Below are 18,386 nucleotides of genomic sequence, written 5' to 3'. Positions count from 1 at the left end.
TGTAACGGATCGTGAAGCCACGTCTCGATCACTGAGTCAACAGATGGGGACGTTTGCAAGGCAACAACCATCTGCACGAACAGTTCGACGACGTTTTGCAGCAACATGGACTGTCAACTCGGACACCATGGCTGCGGTTACCCTTGACGCTGCATCACAGACAGGAGCGCCTGCGATGGTGTATTCAACGACGAAACTGGGTGCACGAATGGCAAAACGTCATTTTTTTGGATGAATCCAGGTTCTGTTTACAGCATCATGATGGTCGTATCCGTGTTTGGCGACATCGCGGAGAACGCACATTGGAAGCGTTTATTCCTCATCGCCATACTGGCGTATCACCCGGTGTGATGGTATGCGGTGCTATTGGTTACCCATCTCGGTCACCTCTTATTCTCATTGACGGCACTTTGAACAGTGAATGTTACATTTCAGATGTGTTACGACCCGTAGCTCTACCTTTCATTCGATCCCTGCGAAACCCTACATTTCAGCAGGATAATGCACGACCGCTTCCCGCGCACGGGTTCCCGGGTTCGATTCCCGGCGGGGTCACGGATTTTCTCTGCCTCGTGATGACTGGGTGTTGTGTGATGTCCTTAGGTTAGTTAGGTTTAAGTAGTTCTAAGTTCTAGGGGACTGATGACCATAGATGTTAAGTCTCATAGTGCTCAGAGCCAATGCACGACCGCATGTTGCAAGTCCTGTACACGGGCCTTTCTGGATACAGAAAATGTTCGACTGTTGCCCTGGCCAGCACATTCTCCAGATCTCTCACCATTTGAAAACGTCTGGTCAATGGTGGCCGAGCAACTGGCTCGTCACAATACGCCAGTCACTACTCTTGATGAAGTGTGGTATCGTGTTGAAGCTGCATGGGCAGCTGTACCTGTACACGCCATCCGAGCTCTGTTTGACTCAATGCCGAGGCATATCAAGGCCGTTATTACGGCCAGAGGTGGTTGTTCTGGGTACTGATTTCTCACGATCTATGCACCCTAACTGCGTGAAAATGTAATCACATGTCAATTCTAGTATAATATATTTGTCCAATGAATATCCGTTTATCATCTGCATTTCTTCTTGGAGTAGCAATTTTAATGGTCATTAGTGTAAAACCACGCCATACTTAGCAAACTCTGGTATTCTTCTATACTGTTCAAGTGACGAAAATAGCCTCTCGCGAGCATATAAGGAAAGAAAATTGACTTTACAATCTTATGACCTACAGACTACAGAAAATCAGTAAGCTTTCAACATGTGAGTTACATAATTGAGGGAGCAGATAATAAAGCAGCAGACTTTACACTAACTGCTCGTAATATTAGCAATATGTGATTATACTAATGGCATAGATGGAGCAAGGATCGGCGAACTTGTTTGAAAATAGCTAGGCTACCGAATGCCTGTCACACAATCCAGTCAGTAAGTCACCAGTGTACGCTTGATATTTAATTATTTTTCATATCATAAACGTCGGCAAAATATACATCACAATTCCCAGAGGTACAGTTTTTAATGACAGACCGTTTCAATCGCACTTCCCGACAATCGACAGTTTGGTTGTAAGTAGTGTGGTTTTTTATCGATTCTAATTAAAAAATTAGGAATGTGTCATACTGTAGTTGATGTCAGATGTAATCCGAGATGTAGTCATTGAAAGTAAAGTTTAGCTCTGAATTTGACGAGAACATTATAAACAGTAAACAAATACAATCGAAAAGAGAGAAGACTTCTGCCTGGTTCTCAGAGAGCATTCATACCAATTAAATTTGTTTCTGATTTGTTGATACTGTATGCGATGTGTATTAGTGTTAAGTGAAGAATGCAGCATAGATTTGTTTATATGGCGTTTTCATGCAGCTGTGATCGTTTCCCTCAAACGAACGTGCCGACATAAAATTATTTGTTTTTGACGGTCACCTGTAGGAATTCATCCGTTGTTGGTGAAGATACCTAGCATGCGACTTTCAAGCATAACGTCTGATCTGTACGGGAAAACACATAATGAATGTGCGAGTACAGATCGTAGACGTATGGTTGACGACATATGGAAGTTTGGGTCTAGCCGTGACTCGTTCACGGATAGCCAAATGGTTGCCGGGACGGTAGCTCAGCGTGTTCGGTGAATGGATCAACGAAGAAACTAAACGGGTGTCATCGGACATCCGCCCCGAATAAATTCAATGAACAATATAGAAGAAATTGAGACCAAAAAAAAAACAGCATTGGTAAGGCAACCGTTTCAGTTAAGCGGGAAATCCTTGTCCGAATGACGGTCCGGCACAAATTTTCATTGTCGTCCTTACATTCCGCAGCTGAGGGTAGTCATTATTCGCAATTGCCAATTCACCTGATGTGTTTCATAACAGCTGTGGTCGCCGCAGTGCACTGTCATCAGAATAACATAGGCACTGCAGTATCGTACTTTTCTTCTTGTGACTTACGCAGTATCTGCCATGCTGCTGACTGACGCCTTTGTGTACATCGGAGTATTATATCTATGGACAAAGACATATTTTACGCACAGGTTCTGAAAGTACTATCCCAGTCTAACACATACAGTCGCGACCCTCCTGCTCGGTTATTTTGTACTCTGCGTCAGCAGTGCTCCAAGCACTAATTGCTACACCTCCTAAAGTACTCACGCTAATTAAGGTCATGGAAGCATGGCCTCTTCCGAATGCACTTCTCATCGAAAAGCGATCTAACATTTGGAGTCCAAGGTTATTGCTAATCATGCCTTTTGCTTTCCTGTGGTAACATTTCGGTAGAAACTTCCGTTCCCCAACACATATATCTTCATAGCTAACCGGGAAGTGAAATTCCAATTTTTCTAGATTTAGTTTAAAACTGTTTTAATATGACGAAATATTTTCTTAAAAATTTTCGTCCCCTATTTCACCCCTTAGGGGCTGAATTTCCACAAAGTGTGGAACACTTATGACCGAGAAGTCAGATACCAGGTTTCATATATGTAGCTTTAAAAATGTTTTCGTAGTTCTTTAATAACGATTTATTTTCAAAAAACTTTCAACAACATCGAGTATTTTATCCCCTTAGTGGTTGAATATTCAAAAATTCTAAAACGCATACTTCTTTATTTCTGTCAGATAAACCAAACACCAATTTTCGTAGCCCTAGCTTCAAACTTGTCTTAATAGCGACATATTTTTTAAAAAAGGTTCATTCCCCGTTTAACTGCCTTAGGTGTCGAATTTTCTAACCACCCCGTCTCAAACGATGACTACAATATAAGATCAACAACCTGTAAAAATTTCAAGTTTCTATCCTTAACGGCTTGGACTAGGCAATGATGAGCCAGCGAATCAGTCTGGCGCTATTCCACCCTCATTTCCAGCCAGGAAGCCAAATACCAATTTTCAAAGATTTAACTTTAAAATTGCTCTAACAATGAAACACTTTCATGCAGAATGTCACCCTCTTTTTCACCCACTTAGGGTTTGAATTTCTAAAACCAGTGAAATTCGTATTTTTTTACTTCTAACAGAGAAGCCAAACAAAAATTTTAATAGACTTAAATTCAAAAATGCTTTCATAATGACATATTTTCATAGAACATTTCATCCTTTAGGGACTGAATTTCCTAGGGTAATGAAACACGTATTTTTTTTATTTCTAACCGAGAAGTCAAATATCAATTTTTATACTTTAGTAGTTCTTTGTTAATAATATATTTTCAAAAAAAAAAAAAAACATTTCGCCCACTATTTCACGCCCATAGGGGTTAAATTTCCAAAATTTCTTTATTTGTGACCGAGAAACCAAATACCAATTTTCGTTGATCAACTTCAAAATTGTCTTAATAGCGGCATATTTTCGAAAAAAATTCCTTGTGCTATTTCAGCCTCTTAGGTATCTAATTTCATAAAATCTCTCCTTAAACGACGCATACAGTGTAAGATCAACACCTTCCTTATATTTCGAGTTTCTCTCTTTAGTGGTTTGGTCTGGGAAATGAAAGAGTGAGTCAATCTGGACATTGTCTTTTAAGAACAAAAAATTAGTAATCAGGAGAAGACCTGACCTTTTGCAAAAAGACTTCGTATATCTACTCAACAGTATGAAGTTTTGTTCACTGAACTTCCAGCCAATTCAGTGAATCTAGAATGCGGGGAACGTGTATGGAATGCAATACCTACATTATGTGAGGTACCAAGTAAGCTACCATAACTGTGGCTGAAGGAAAAGCTAGGAAGACTTGGCAATAAAACGTCAAAAGTAATAAGACAGTTTCCCAACAATGAAGAAGCCAATTCCACTATTTTTATTAGATTAGAGCCACAAACGGCAAGAATCTTCAACACATCTTTGCAGCAAAAACAATGAAATTAACGGAAATATTCCTCCAATGGAAAGGCGAGTGAAGTGTAATAATATGCGAATCATTAGACTCCACAAAAAATTCTTAGATGTCAACGAAAGTACTATCATAATAAGAACAGACAACTACAAAAATATAAACGGAAGTTTATTTTATCTTGATTTCAGCAGTATATGCTGCAATTATTCACGTATTAAAAAGTATTTATTCATGAATAAGTTGTAGCTTTTGGCACTAAATTGGAAGCATTGGGCTGTTTCTACACGTGTTTCACGATAATTCACATCTCTCGATAGTTTACTAACGCTTAGAACGCAAAACTATAATAACTATTTTGTTAATTATGCAGGTAAATAGCTAATTAAGCAGACAAATAGTTAAAAACAAACGTTAGTCTTACGGCTGCATCCTCGCCGCTAGGAGCAGCAGTGTTGTTCCATCTGTCAGACGGTAAGGTGTTGTTGTTGTGGTCTTCAGTCCTGAGACTGATTTGATGCAGCTCTCCATGCTACTCTATCCTGTGCAAGCTTCTTCATCTCCCAGTACCTACTGCAACCTACATCCTTCTGAATCTGCTTAGTGTATTCATCTCTTGGCCTCCCTCTATGATTTTTACCCTCCACGCTGCCCTCCAATGCAAAATTGGTGATCCCTTGATGCCTCAAAACATGTCCTACCAACCGATCCCTTCTTCTGGTCAAGGCCATACAAGGCTACACTCCATACAAATACTTTAAGAAACGACTTCTGACACTTAAATCTACACTCGATGTTAACAAATTTCTCTTCTTCAGAAACGATTTCCTTGCCATTGCCAGTCTACATTTTATATCCTTTCTACTTCGACCATCATCAGTTATTTTACTCCCTAAATAGAAAAACTCCTTTACTACTTTAAGTGTCTCATTTCCTAATCTAATTCCCTCAGCATCACCCGATTTAATTTGACTGCATTCCATTATCCTCGTTTTGCTTTTGTTGATGTTCATCTTATATCTTCCTTTCAAGACACTGTCCATTCCGTTCAACTGCTCTTTCAAGTCTTTTGCTGTCTCTGACAGAATTACAATGTCATCGGCGAACCTCAAAGTTTTTATTTCTTCTCCATGAATTTTAATACCTACTCCGAATTTTTCTTTTGTTTCCTTTACTGCTTGTTCAACACACAGATTGAATAACATCGGGGAGAGGATACAACCCTGTCTCACTCACTTCCCAACCACTGCTTCCCTTTCATGCCCCTCCACTCTTATAACTGCCATATGGTTTCTGTACAAATTGTAAATAGCCTTACGCTCCCTGTATTTTACCCCTGCCACCTTCAGAATTTAAAAGAGAGTAGTCCAGTTAACATTGTCAAAAGCTTTCTCTAAATCTACAAATGCTAGAAACGTAGGTTTACCTTTTCTTAGTCTTTCTTCTAAGATAAGTCGTAAGGTTAGTATTGCCTCACGTGTTCCAACATTTCTACGGAATCGAAACTGATCTTCCCCAAGGTCCGTTTCTACCAGTTTTTCCATTCGTCTGTAAAGAATTCGCGTTAGTATTTTGCAGCTGTGACTTATTAAACTGATAGTTCGGTAATTTTCACATCTGTCAACACCTGCTTTCTTTGGGATTGGAATTATTATATTCTTCCTGAAGTCTGAGGGTATTTCGCCTGTCTCATACATCTTACTCACCAGAAGGTAGAGTTTTGTCATGACTGGCTCTCCCAAGGCCGTCAGTAGCTCTAATGGAATGTTGTCTACTCCCGGGGCCTTGTTTCGACTCAGGTCTTTCAGTGCCCGGTCAAACTCTACACGCAGTATCTTATCTCCCATTTCGCCTTCATCTACATCATCTTCCATTTCCATAATATTGTCCTCAAGTACATCTCCCATGTATAAACCCTCTATATACTCCTTCCACCTTTCCGCCTTCCCTTCTTTGCTTAGAACTGGGTTTCCATCTGAGCACTTGATATTCATACAAGTGGTTCTCTTCTCTCCAAAGGTCTCTTTAATTTTCTTGTAGGCAGGACGGTAAGGTAGGGCAGGTTAGGACCTGTACTAGCGCTCCGAAGTTATGGAACGGGCTGCTAATTGGTATATGTATTCCTGAATTTATTCTCCATTCGTAGGCAAATTATAATGAAATTCTTATTACATACTAAAGATGTATTTAACATAGACTTTAGCCCGGCAGAAACAAAAATACGAAATGTGTTCGCAATTTCGCCCTCCATAAAACTTTTCGAAAATACAATTAATTTAAATTTATTTTTCAATTATAACTTTGCCAAACACTTCCACCATTATAAATTATTTGGAGGCCTGAATGAACAATGTTTTCAGCTTATTTTCAGCCTTCTAAATATGTGCCACACATGAATTTTTGTACATGGGTAAATGAAGGTAAAAAAAACCAAGCATTTTAAGTAACGAATCCATTTCTCTCCGCTTCACTTTTTCAATAGGAAAAAGTAAAATAATCGTGTAAATACCAAATAAAATGAATTTTAACACCGGTTCCAAATTTCGTCCCCGGGACGAAAACAGAAATTGCAAGGGGGACGAAAATCCCGGGGATTTACTAATAGTTGCTTGGACAACATAGGGCAACCTGTTGAAAATAGCGATTATATACCAGAAACTACAATATACGACTAAAGAAAACCCGATATTTGAGCACAAACCACTAATCAGACTAGAAATACCAGGCAGTTAATATGACTGCTGCAATAACTTACTTCAGCTTAAAAACATGAATTTGTTCGTAAGCTGAACGTGCTGCACAAACATGTGAACTAAGGTCACGCATGCATGCACAGTTAAAAAATTCTTACCAACTACGGAAACTGCTAAATCCTAGGGGGACGAAAGTACGAGCAGGTACGATATTAGGGCACGTTACCTTAACAAGTTGCTTACCAGTGAGTGTCGTGACTGTGTATGTTAGACTGCGGAACTATTGTATTTCTAATTAAACTTCTGTATGATTAAAAAGTGAAATTGCCTAGGACATGCATGTTGAGTGCTACTATGGGTATTTAAAAAGGTACAGTAGTGACTGGGTAGTTAAATTATGTTGAGTATTTTACTAATAATGTAGTACATTATATAAAAAAGAATTAACATTATATATCTTACTCACAGTTGGAGTGACATTTACAAAAAATAAAACCACAACTTTTTCAATGTAGAATTACTACGTACAATGGACGGACTCGTATTGGATTACATATTTTCACAGCTGTACTTACTGGGAGACTGTGTAAATAAATTATGGAAATCTCTCGGAAAACTGTTTGTTGGGTCATGTAGTTGCAACTGCCTTATGACCAGAAAACTTGTATTTCATTGCGACTCATAAGGAAATTTGTTGTTCGCAGGGAGGAGGCGGCGACGGGGAACAAGGAGCACCAGAGTTGCAGGAAGGCAACGAGGTGGCCGCTGGGGGCGAACCGCAGGGTCAGCCACAGCCGCAGCCGCAACCCGACACCCAGCCCGGAGCCGCGGAGGACGCAGAGGCGCAGCCGGGGCAGGACAGCTCCACCGCCGTCGGACACCCGCAAGGTGCGTCTAGCAGGACTGGAGGCGAGCTTCTTCCAGCGGCAAAAAAAAAAAAAAAAAACAAAGGGTGTCTGACGTGACTTTGTTTTGCGCGATCCGAAGTACACTGAGGTGACTAAAGTCACGAAGTCAAAAAATTAATTGTTGGTAAGGCGGGTACTAGGTTGAGATTCATTGGGAGAGTACTTAGAAAATGTAGTCCATCAACAGAGGAGGTGGCTTACAAAACACTCGTTCGACCTATACTCGAGTATTGCTCATCAGTGTGGGATCCGTACTAGGTCGGGTTGACGGAGGAGATAGAGAAGATCCAAAGAAGAGTGGCGCGTTTCGTCACAGGGTTATTTGGTAAGTGTGATAGCGTTACGGAGATGCTTAACAAACTCAAGTGGCAGACTCGGCAAGAGAGGCGCTCTGCATCGCGATGTAGCTTGTTGCCAGGTTTCGAGAGGGTGCGTTTCTGGATGAGGTATCGAATATATTGCTTCCCCCTACGTATACCTCCCCAGGAGATCGCGAACGTAAAGTTAGAGAGATTCGAGAGCGCACGGAGGCTTTCCGGCAGTCGTTCTTCCCTCGAACCATACGCGACTGGAACCGGAAAGAGAGGTAATGACAGTGGCACGTAAAGTGCCCTCGGCCACACACCGTTGGGTGGCTTGCGGAGTATAAATGTAGATGTAGAAAGTCATGGGATAGCGATATGCTCATATATAGATGGCGGTAGTAACGCGTACATAAGGTATAAATGGGCAGTGCATTGGCGGGGCTGTCATTTCCAGTCAGGAGATTCATGTGAAAAGGTTTTCGACGTATTATGGTCACACATCGGGAACTACCAGACTGAACGCTGAATGGTAATTCCACTTTGAAAATCGTTAGGGAATTCAATATTTCTAGATCCACAGTGTCAAGAGTGTGCGCAGGAATATCAAGGAATATCAAATACGCGACATTATCTCTCAAAATGGATAACGCAGTGGTCGACAGCCTTCACTTAACGACCGGTAGCAGCGAAGTTGCCAGTGCTAGCAGACAAGCAGCACTGCGTGAAATAACTGCAGAAATCAATGTAGGATGTACGACAAACGTTGGCGTTAATGGGTTACGGTAGCAGACGGCCGACGCGTGTGTCTTTGCTAATATCACGACATCGCCTGCAGCGCATCTCCTGGGCTCGTGACCGTATCGGTTCGACTCTAGACGAGTGGAAAACCGTGATCTGATCAGATGAGTCCCGATTTCTGTTTGTAAGAGCTTGTGGTAAGCTTCGAGTGTGGCGCAGAACCCACGAAATCATGGACTCCAGTTGTCAACAAGAGAATGGGCAAGCTGGTGATGGCTCCATAATGCTTTAGGCTGTGTTTACAAGGAACTGATTAGGTCCTTTAATCCATCTGAACCGATCGTCGACTGAAAATGATTCTGTTTCGCTACTTCGACACCATATGCAGCCAAACAACGATGATATTTTTTGATGGACGACAATGGCCCATGCCACCGGGGCACAGCTCTTCGCAGTTGATTTGAAGAACATTCTGGACAATTCGAGTGAATGATTTGGCCACTAAGTTTGTCCGACATGAGCCTTATTGAACATTCATGGGTCATAACTAACAGGTCAGTTCATGCACAAAATCCTCCACCTGCAACACTTACGCAATTATATACGGCTATAGCGGCTCATTATTTCTTCATGGAATTTCCAATGTGTTGTTGAGTCCATGACCACCTCGAGTTAATGCACTACGCCAGACAAAAGGAAGTCAGACACGAAATTAGTAGGTATCCCACAACATTTGTCATCTCAGTATAAACGTTCTATTGGAACATTCAGAAAATACCAGTCTTGGCTCTTTATTATCTCCGCCTAGGGACTGGATGTTTGTGTTGTCATCATCTTATCATCATACGCGAAGCGCCGAGAATGTAAATGGCAAGTTTTGGAACTTGTACGGGCTTTGTTGACCACGTTGTTGAGCGCCTCACAAAATATCATCATCATCATCATCTTTATTCCCGTAATGTGATGAATTTTATCGACTGCGTTGCAAATTGAGACCATATTTCTATATTTCCAGAATGCTTTTGACATCGATCGTCATAAGTGACTGCTAATCAAATTGCGTGCCCATAGAATATCGTCCAGCTGTGCGGTTGGATTCGAAATTTCCTGTCAAAAGGGTCGCAATTCGTAGTAACTCACAGAAAGTCACCGATTGAAGTGGAAGTTATACCTGTCGCTCCTCAAGGAAGGGTTTGTAGGCCCTCTGCAGTGCTTAACGTATATGAATGATTTAGGAGACAATATGTGAAGCCCTCTTAGATTATTTTGCAGATGATGTGTTTTACCGTTTAGTAAAGTCGTGAGAAGATCAAAACTAATAACTATATGATTTACATAGGATATCTATGATGTAGCCCCAAAAAAACTGGTATAGATATGGGTATTCAAATGCAGAGATATGTAAACAGGCAGAATACGGCGCTGCGGTCGGCAACGCCTATATAAGACAACAAGAGTCTGGCGCAGTTGTTAGATCGGTTACTGTTCCTACAATGACAGATTATCAATATTTAAGTGAGTTTCAACGTGGTATTATAGTCGGCGCACGAGCGATGGGACACAGCATCCCCGAAGTAGCTGATTTACCCGTACGACCATTTCACGAGTGTACCGTGAATATCAGGAATCCAGTAACACATAAAATCTCCGACATCGCTGCGGTCGGAAAAAGATCATGCAAGAACGAGACCAACGACGACTGAAGAGAATCGTGCAATGTGACAAAAGTGCAACCCTTCCACAGATTGCTGCATATTTCAATGCTGGGCCACCAACAAGTGTCAGAGTTTTAACTATTCAATGGAACAACATGGATATGGGCTCTGGAGCCGAAGGCCTACTAGTGTACCCTTGATGACTACCACGTCACAAAGCTTTACGCCTAGCCTGCGCCCTCCAACACCGACATTGGATGCAAACATGTTGTCTAGTCGGACGAGTCTCGTTTCAAATAGCATCGAGCGGATGGAAGTGTACGGGTATGGATTCAACCTCACGGACCCTTCATGTCAACAGGGGACTATTGAAACTGGTGGAGGCTCTGTAATGCAGTTGGAATGACATGCGACCCATGATACGTCTATATACGACTCTGACAGGTGACACGTACATAAGTATCATATCTGATCACCTGCGTCCATTAATGTCCACTGTGCATTCCGACGGATTGGGCGATTCTAGCAGGACAATGCGACATCTCACACGTCCAGAATTGCTACAGAGTGGCACCAGGAACTCTCTTCTGCGTTTAAACTCTTCCGCTGGCCATCAGACTTCCCAGACATGAAAATTATTGAGCTTATGTGATATGTCTAGAAACGTGCTGTTCAGAAGAGATTTCCACCACCTCGTACTCTTACGAATTTATGGACAGTCCTGCAGAATTCATGGTGTCATTTCCCTCCAGCACTACTTTAGACATTAGTCGAGTGCATGCGACGTTGTGTTGCGGCGTTTTTGCGTGCTCCCGGGGGCCCTACACGGTATTAGGCAGGTGTACCAGCTTCTTTGCCTCTTCAGCGTATGTTGTGCGGAAAGTGGGACTTAGGCCTGGACAGTAAAAAGTGTGTGTTTCACATCAAAAACTGTGTTTTATAGACGGAACACTTAGAAGGTGTAACAAATTTACTAAATTGACTGTCGACACTACACATGCTCGTCTTTTTCTGGAGCACTGCAGCACAGTATGGCATATTTATCACATAATACTGACGCAAAAAATCGAAAAATATCCATGAAAGGCAGCTCGTTTCATGTTATCACGAAACACCGGCGAGAGTGTCACGGATATGACAAGTAACTTGCTGTAGTAACCATTGAAAGAAAGACTCTAGTTACAGCGAGATCTTTCCACGAAATTTCGATCACCAGTTTTCTTCTCCGAATGCCAAACTACAACTATTTTGTTAAACATCATGATAAAATGAGAGAAAACGGAGCTCGTTCGGAAAGATTTAAGCATTCATTTTTCCCCTGTGCCACGCGAGAGTGCAAAGGAGGAAAATAGTCTGACATTGATTCTATGAACCCTCTACCAAACACTTAAATGTGATTTACAGAGTAATCATGTCGATGTGGAGGTAGAAAGTGGTCGTTTCATTTTACAGACGTAACTGCTCCGATTCTTCGCGGCAAAAGTTTTCATCACCAACCAGCAAAAGGATGGGAGGTGATAGTGCACATCTCCCAGTCACCAAACAGTACGCTAGTGGCATAGTTTACATTCCAAAACCTTTCTGTCATCTCATGAAAGGGGAGAGGGTGAATAACTCTACAGTGTGAAGAACAACAACGTGATAATAATGTCAGAGCTGGGTAGAGGACGTTGAATTGAACATCTGCCCAATTATCGTGCGTCGGAAAGGTACCAGACACGAAACGTCAGCCAATCAGTGGTGAACTCAAGGAAATCAACAGCCGTGAGGAGCTGGTCGCAAGAATTTTCGATGCTACGACAACCATTCACAACATGCCAGGAATTTTCGAGAGGGTGTAACAACCATTTTTCTTTGACTACATCAACTTCGACAGATGTTGGAGGCAATAAATTGGAGCACATCCTGTTAAAAATGGTTTTTCCCCCTACCTTGCTCTGGCCTTCTTATTAGGTTGTTATTATCTCCTCTGTATTTCTGAATCTGTACAACAAACGGCGTTATTTATAACGATGGGAAAAAACGACCAGTTAAAACTGATATCTGTATTTTACTTCCGAATAACGGGGAATTTTTTCTCGGTTATAACAGGTATTTTTATCTTTTCTGTTAACCGGGTAAAATACCGAAATATCAGTTAGCCATAGCAGCAATACTAAAATTTTCGTTTTAAAATAAACTTTTAAAGAAATTGTACCTTTTATACGTAAAATTTGCATTGCTTTGAAATATTGTGTTAATACAGAAGATAAAGAAAATCGATCAGTGCTGTTTTAATAACAATGCCAATAGAAACGAGCAACAAACTCGTGGCATAAGAATTGGTACAGCACTGTTGAGACCATAATGTTCCTGTTACCATAAGGCATGACCTATTACAGTACATGGTGCGCATGTATGTGCAGTGTGCAAGACTTTCCCCATTTGTTCTGTTTGGTAGTTTACCACTATCATCGTCGGACATCAGTTTTGTTACAGAATGGCACCATCGGTGGTCTGGAAGCAGTTTGCAGAGCGCAGTATGAATGAAGTACAATGCTCCAATTTCTTTAAAAGGTTAAAAACAGGAGGAGCCACAACAAACTTGCGACTTAATATAACAAGAAACTTAAAAGTTGACAGTTCATTCATAGTTTACAATAAAAATAGAAAGCGGCTGATTTACTGCCTGTGTATACAGAACATGCCTTTATCTGCTTTATGGCAACCACGCACTTCCGGACACAAGTTCTTATTTCCTTTTTTCCTCCATTTCCTGTCCGGAATCCGTCCCAACAGTTTCTGTTTCATTAACGTTGACCCTGTCTATCCAATACCTGAAACTTCGATGCGGTATACCCGAAACATCAATCCAATGACAAGATATTCTTCAGACGAAAGCAAACTGGCTATCGGTAGTAAAAATATAGGCGGAGAGAACACAGCACCTTCTACAACAACAGAACATACATTTAAGAAGTGGACAGAAAAATTATATTTGATAGTCGGCCGCATATCTTAATCAAGTGGAATAACTAACATATTTGTTTGCCACTGAAAAATAGGGAAGCATGCGAAACAGAATGTACTGCATAGGTAAGCGTTAAGAATCCTGCATTCGTATCCTGATATAGTCCAAAGGAGCTGCGACCCTATGGTTCAATACACCACGAAAAGCGACAAAAATTCTTTTCATTAAATCTTATACAACCAGAAATCACTAAGCAAAATACTCCAGTGAAGTTTTATGTAATGAATAAAAACATTTTATAAAGATATACTGGTACATGGCTGGCCTACAGCCACATGGTTAAAAAAATTGCGTAATTAAATTGGAATGTATATGAAACACATAAACAAAACACTTCTACGCTACCTTAAAAAGTAACTGCCACGCATAACTCTTTATGGAGAAGATACACCAGTTCCTCACACGGGACCAAAGTGTTACCCTGTGCAGACTAGCTGCACCTGCATCAGCCACCGATGCCACCCAAGATGAAGTCCCTTTAACAGCTCGCGAAGCCACTCGCTCCTCCTGTAGTTCCCGCCTCGCGTGATTTTACCGCTACCTTGCTATTGCCAACTTGGCAGAAAAGGCAGATTTGCAAACATCTCTGATCAATGATTTGTGTACGCAACCACAGAATTCAAAAGAATCTAACACAGTTTCGTTTGAAAGTTGGCAGGATTACCACAAGTTTTTAAGAGGACATTTCAACTACTATGAGCACACTGATATTACGAAAGAGATACGGAACATGCCTTCAATTGTACATGTTAGTTATTTCTCCAGTTATGTGGATCTTCTTCCCCTTCAGCGTCTGGGGGTAGCTTGCTGTGGTTCGACTAATGAGACCCGTTAGCACGTCATGTTGGAACACCGTTTGCTTCGTCGATGATGATGATGTTTGGTTTTGTGGTGCGCTCAGCTGCTCGGTCATCAGCGCCAATACACATTCCCATTCCGTACACAGTCCAGTCTAGCCAATTTCATGAATGATGATGTAATGATGAGGACAACACAAACACCCAGTTCCCGGGCAGAGAAAAATCGCCAACCGTGCTTTGTCGAGTTATACAGACACACATCAAGGCCATATACGAGGACTGTAACTGTAACACTGGCAGTGATTAGTTTACAACTTTTACAAGAAAGATACATGTTTCAAAGTTTTACTGTTCTTAATAGTAGTAACCAGCGATGTGTATAACCGGCTGCCAGTGTGGACACCCTTAAGCAGCGGCAGTTGTCTCGAGTGGAGCGGTCTACTACCCGACGAATCTCTGTAACAATTCTGAAGGGAATGCCATAAAGTGCTTCCTTCAATTTGGGAGTTAAACTGAAGTCACAAGCTCTTAAGTCTGCGGAGTGTGGTGGGTAATGCAGCACTACCCAGCACCATCGATCGAACAAAACAGTCGCAACTTGCACAGTATACGCCCGAGCATTGTCCTGCAAAATATTTGGTGGGTCCTACAGAAAGTGTCGCCGATTCTTGCTCTAAGCTGATTATTTCTGGAACACAGCCCGCACCCAACTAAGAGAAAAAAAGCGGCGGCACTTTCTGTGGGGCCCGCCCATCATTTTGCAGGAGAATGCCCGGGTGTACGAGGCGCAAGTTGTGAGTGATTCGTTCGGTCGTCGGGAGATGGGAAGCGCTGTGCCAACCACCACACTCCCCGGACTTAAGCCCTGGTGACTTCAAATTGACTAATCAGATGAAGGAAGCACTTCATGGTATTCGCTTTAGAATCTTCAGACAATAGGCCCCTCCACTCGAACTATCAACACAACTGACGCTGCTAAGGTTATCCTATGACTTCCATACCGCTGGCAACGTATTATACACAATGCTCCTGACTACTCTAAATGACTGTAAAATTATGAAACATGTATCTATTTTGTACAAGGTGTAAATAAATAGTTGCCAGTATTAAAGTTCTAAGTAGACATAAAACACAACACACATTTCACGACGAAAAAATCAATATGTTCCAAGGAAGACAACGTTTGTGAGGCGGATATACCCATTCTACAGGTCTGTCTGTCATGCTATATCACTCTGCTTTTATTTTCAAAGACGTACATCTGAAAACTATTTCACTGTAGTTATTTATCATTTAATACTGTGATGTTACTAACGAATGTGCAAGAAGAACTCTTGCTTTGCTTGTACACTACTGGCCATTAAAATTGCTGCACCAAGAAGAAATGCAGATGATAAACGGGTATTCATTCGACAAATATATTATACTAGAACTGACATGTGATTATAGTTTTACGCAATTTGGGTACATATATCCCGAGAAATCAGTACCCAGGACAACACCTCTGGCCGTAATAAAGGCCTTGATACGCCTGGGCATTGACTCAAACAGAGCTTGCATGGCGTGTATAGGTACAGCTGTCCATGCACCTTCAACACGACACCACAGTTCATCAAGAGTAGTGACTGGGGTATTGTGACGAGCCAGTTGCTCGGCCACCATTGACCACACGTTTCCAATTGGTGAGAGATCTGGAGAATGTGCTGGCCAGGGCAGCAGTCGAACATTTTCTGTATCTAGAAAGGCCCGTACAGGACCTGCAACATGCGGTAGTGCATTATCCTGCTGAAATGTAGGGTTTGGCAATGATCGAATGAAGGGTAGAGCTACGGGTCGTAACACATCTGAAATGTAACGTCCACTGTTCAAAGTGCCGTCAATGCGAACAAGAGGTGATCGAGACGTGTAGCCAATGGCACTCCATACCATCACGCCGGGTGATACGCTAGTATGGCGATGACGAATACACGCTTCCAATGTGCGTTCACCGCTATGTCGCCAAACACGGATACGACCATCATGATGCTGTAAACAGAACCTGGATTCATCCGAAAAAATGATGTTTTGCCATTCGTGCACCCAGGTTCGTCGTTGAGTACACCATCGCAGGCGGTCCTGTCTGTGATGTAGCGTCAAGGGTAACCGCAGCCATGGTCTAAAAAATGGCTCTGAGCACTATGGGACTTAACATCTATGGTCATCAGTTCCCTAGAACTTAGAACTACTTAAACCTAACTAACTTAAGGACATCACACACATCCATGCCCGAGGCAGGATGTAGCGCGGTTCCGGACAGAGCGCCTAGAACCGCTTAGACCACCGCGGCCGGCAGCTGTGGTCTCCGAGCTGATAGTCAATGCTGCTGAAAACGTCGTCGAACTGTTCGTGCAGATGGTTGTTGCCTTGCAAACGTCCCCATCTGTTAACTCAGGGATCGAGACGTGGCTGCACGGTCCGTTACAGTCATGCGGACAAGACGCTTGTCATCTCGACTGCTAGTGATACGCGGGCTTTGGGATCCAGCACGGCGTTCCATATTACTCTCCTGAACCCACCGATTCCATATTCTGCTAACAGTCATTGGATCTCGACCAACACGAGCAGCAATGTCGCGATACGATAAACCGCAATCGCGATAGGCTACAATCCGACCTTTATCAAAGTCGGAAACATGGCGGAACGCATTTCTCCTCCTTACACGAGGCATCACAACAACGTTTCACCAAGAAACGCCGGTCAACTGCTGTTTGCGTATGAGAAATCGGTTGGAAATTTTCCTCATGTCAGCACGTTGTAGGTGTCGCGTGTGTGCGGGTGTGGTTAAATTTAACGGAGGTAAACTTCTAACTGTTGTTATTTACAGATCCCCAGACTCCGATTTCACAACATTTTTACTTAAGCTAGAGGAGGTTTTTGGTTCACTTTATAGGAAATACAAAAAGTTAGTTATATGTGATGACTTCAATATTAATTGTATAAGTGATTGCGCAAGGAAGAGGATGCTGGTAGACCTGTTTAATTCATATAATCTTATGCAAACCGTATTCTTTCCAACGAGAGTGCAAGGGAACAGTAGAACAACCATAGACAACATTTTTGTTCATTCCTCATTACTAGAAGGGCATTCTGCTAACAAAAAGGTGAATGGCCTTTCAGATCATGATGCACAAATTTTAACTCTAAAAGATTTTTGTGCTGCAACACGTGTTAAATATAGTCATCAGCTGTTTAGGAAAGCTGATCCAGTTGCTGTAGAGACCTTTGTAAACCTTGTCAAGGAACAAGAGTGGCAAGATGTTTATAGCGCTGATACAGTAGACGATAAATATAATGCTTTTCTCAAGACTTTTCTCATGCTCTTTGAAAGTATGTGGCATGCAGAGAGAATAGCCAAGTCTCAGGATAAAATTAAAACCACATGGTCAGTCGTAAAGGAAGTGGCTGGTCTGCAAAGACAGGTCGAGGATATAGAATTAGTGCGTAGTGGGAATGTCCGTGTTGCTGATAAGTCGTATATATGTACAGTTTTTAATAATCACTTTCTGAATATAGCAGGTGAACTAAATAGAAACCTAGTCCCAACAGGGAATCATATAGCTCTCTTAGAAAAAAGTGTTCCGAGACTGTTTCCTGAAATGCTCCTCCATAATACTGACAAGAGGGAGATTGAGTTGATAATTAAATCACTAAAGACCAACAACTCTCATGGATATGACGGGGTATCCAGCAGAATACTGAAGTATTGTTCTATGTATGTCAGCCCAGTACTTAGCCATATCTGTAACTTTTCCTTTAGGAGTGGTCGGTTTCCTGAACGATGAAAGTACTCAGTAGTGAAGCCACTTTATAAAAAGGGAGACATTGATAATGTTGAAACCTCCCCTTAGAAAAATTATACAAGACTGTGCTTAAACTAACACACAACAATTTTTAGCGCAACGCAATCTGACTCAAAA

The 18,386-nt window shown here is 41.9% G+C and overlaps 1 protein-coding gene across 1 annotated transcript in view; it reads left to right on the top strand.

Moving 5' to 3' along the window:
• The window catches only part of LOC126323429 (uncharacterized transmembrane protein DDB_G0289901-like), a 437,992-nt gene that overhangs the window by 397,721 nt on the left and 21,885 nt on the right, over positions 1-18,386 (top strand). Inside the window, exon 7 of the mRNA XM_049994681.1 lies at positions 7,719-7,902. Within this exon, the coding sequence (XP_049850638.1) occupies positions 7,719-7,902 (184 nt within the window). The remainder of the gene's footprint in view (positions 1-7,718; positions 7,903-18,386) is intronic.

This window comes from Schistocerca gregaria, chromosome 2 (genome assembly GCF_023897955.1).
Source record: "Schistocerca gregaria isolate iqSchGreg1 chromosome 2, iqSchGreg1.2, whole genome shotgun sequence".
NCBI lineage: Eukaryota > Metazoa > Arthropoda > Insecta > Orthoptera > Acrididae > Schistocerca > Schistocerca gregaria.
This window is presented reverse-complemented; position numbering and strand designations above follow the sequence as displayed.